The sequence below is a fragment of the Humulus lupulus genome, chromosome 8 (genome assembly GCF_963169125.1).
Source record: "Humulus lupulus chromosome 8, drHumLupu1.1, whole genome shotgun sequence".
In the NCBI taxonomy this organism is placed as follows: Eukaryota; Viridiplantae; Streptophyta; class Magnoliopsida; order Rosales; family Cannabaceae; genus Humulus; species Humulus lupulus.
This window is the reverse complement of record NC_084800.1, coordinates 27960083-27962528: the sequence shown is the minus strand read 5'-3', so window position 1 is coordinate 27962528 and position 2446 is coordinate 27960083. Positions and strand designations below refer to the sequence as shown.

The 2446-nt window shown below is 33.9% G+C and overlaps 1 protein-coding gene across 1 annotated transcript; it reads left to right on the top strand.

Annotated features, from left to right (window-relative positions):
- Window positions 1-608: 608 nt before the first annotated feature.
- On the top strand, window positions 609-2116 carry LOC133795196 (putative disease resistance RPP13-like protein 1). Its single transcript, XM_062232654.1, has one exon. It carries the CDS (start codon window positions 686-688, stop codon window positions 2114-2116), a length of 1431 nt encoding a protein of 476 aa, XP_062088638.1. The 5' UTR covers window positions 609-685.
- Window positions 2117-2446: the final 330 nt, after the last annotated feature.

Here is a 2446-nt window from a genome sequence, read left to right as displayed (position 1 = left end):
ATAATTTTATGAACCATCATAAAAATAAATAATTTATCTTAGAAAATTAAATTTAAAAGAAACATGAATACTCAAAAAAGTTATATATATATATATATGACATTAAGAATAAACAGTAGATAACTATTTGATATCTTATGTTTTTATAAAGTATCATTTTAATATTTTGTGTTTACAATAATGCTCATTTGATATATTGTATTTTAAAATCATACTTTATGTTTAAAATCATATACCTTAAAGTTAAATTTAATTAATAAAATTTAACTAATTTAAACTAAATTCTCGAAAGACTCAAAATAATTATATATTTTAGAATGTATTATAGTGTAGTGTCTCAACTCAAACTTAAAAGAAATATTCGCAACATATAATAATATTATTTTCATTAGTGTTGCAGTACAGTTATTCTGCACTTTCACATATAACAATTTAACATATTTCGATACAATATCAAATAGAATCAAAGGCACATGTTATCTCGCAGAATACGAGTAACTGCACGTGCAATCTAAGACATACCGAGTGTATTAAATTCATTATTTTTCTAATTAAGCTTTGTTCTGATTTATATTATCTTTTACTTTCTAACAATAACAATCCAACTTTTTATCCTCGTTTCTTTTTACTCATTAGCCTTCCGAGAATCGTTTATTCTACGTGCAATTGAACTACTCAGAGAACCATGGCTTTAGATTTGGTGGTTGCACCTGCTGTCTCTACTTCTGTTGATTTTTTGCTAAAGAAGATGGCTTCTTCCAACGTGGGGAACTTTTTGAGGGGAAAGACTGACTCTGGTTTCGATAGGCTTCTTGACAAACTAGAGACTACATTCGCCTGTCTTGCTGAGGTGCTCGGAGATGCGGAGAAGAAGCAGATCAGAAACCCTGGAGTTGAGAAGTGGTTGGACAAACTTCAAGAAGCTGTGGAAGATGCAGAGGATCTCTTCGAGGAAATTGAGTATGATGTGCTCAAACTCAAGGTGGAAACAGAGTCAGAACCTGGACCTGAGGTAAGTAAACTCTTCTCTGGTTTCAACTTAACTGATCAGAAAAGAAAAGCAGATATGGAGAAGATTCTAGAGCGATTGGATACTTTCAAAGAAGAAAGGTACATCCTTAATCTGCGAAAAGATGTTGAGAAGATTCCATCACAAAGACTACCTTCAATATCATCCGTAGATGATGCTGAGTTTTTCGGTAGAGATGATGAAAAGGAAATTTTGAAAGGGTTGCTGCTGTCAGATGAGGTGGGTAGTGAAAAAGTATGTGTGATTCCAATTGTGGGCCTGGGCGGGATTGGCAAAACTACTCTTGCTCAAGCTGTTTACAATGATGATGAAGTTAAGAAACATTTTGGACTCAACGCATGGGTTTGTGTCTCGGATGAATTTGATGTTTGTAGAGTAACAAGGACTATCCTTGTAGCAATAACTAGAAAAGGGTCTACTGTTGAGGACTTGAGTGTGCTACAAGAGAATGTTCGAGAAATATTAGACAGAAAGAAGTTCTTTATAGTTTTGGATGACGTCTGGAATGAAGAGTATAGTTTTTGGGATACGATAAGGATGCTTTTCAAAGTCGGGGCACAAGGTAGTGAAAAAGTTGCGTCAATCGTGGGAACGACTGAATCTCGCCATCTTGAAGTTTTAAAGGAAGAAGCTTGTTTTGAGTTATTTGTCAAGCTTGTATCTGGCAATAAAGAATTTATTGCAGATTCATACTTGGGAAGAATTGGCAAACAACTTATTAATAAATGCAAAGGTTTACCGTTGGCAGTGAAGGCAGTTGCAAGTCTCTTGCGATTTACAAATGTTAAGGAATGGAAGAGAATAGCAGAGAGTGATATTTTGGATTTACCCGTTGGAGAGACAACCATTCTTCCAGCTTTGAGATTGAGCTACTATTATTTTCCATCACACTTGAAACGATGTTTTCTTTATTGTTCTATGTTTCCTAAAGACTACAAATTTAGGAAAAATGAGTTGGTCTCATTATGGATGCTTGATGATTTATTGGAGCATTCGAGTGGAAATAGAACTGTGAAAGAAGTAGGATACGAGTATTTTGATGATTTGGTGTCCCGATCATTTTTTTCAAATTGCTTACAGATATAGTAATGTTTTCGTAATTCATGATCTTATGGTCGATTTGGCTAATTTTGTATCTAAAAAAAAAATTGTTTGGTTAGAGAAAGACAAATTACATGACATTGGACTCGTGAGGCAAGTACGACACATTGGATTTGATAATGTTATCAACTTCCATGAAAACCATGAGATATACAAATTAATTTCTGAAACAACTTGTTTGCGCACATTGTTACCTGTTTGTGTGAATGAAACTTCCTTCCGTTCGAATATATTACCGCAAGATGTGATGAAAGAATTCATGAAATTAAGGCGTCTGCGATTTTTATCTTTGGCAGGTTATGAAAATTTCAGTGA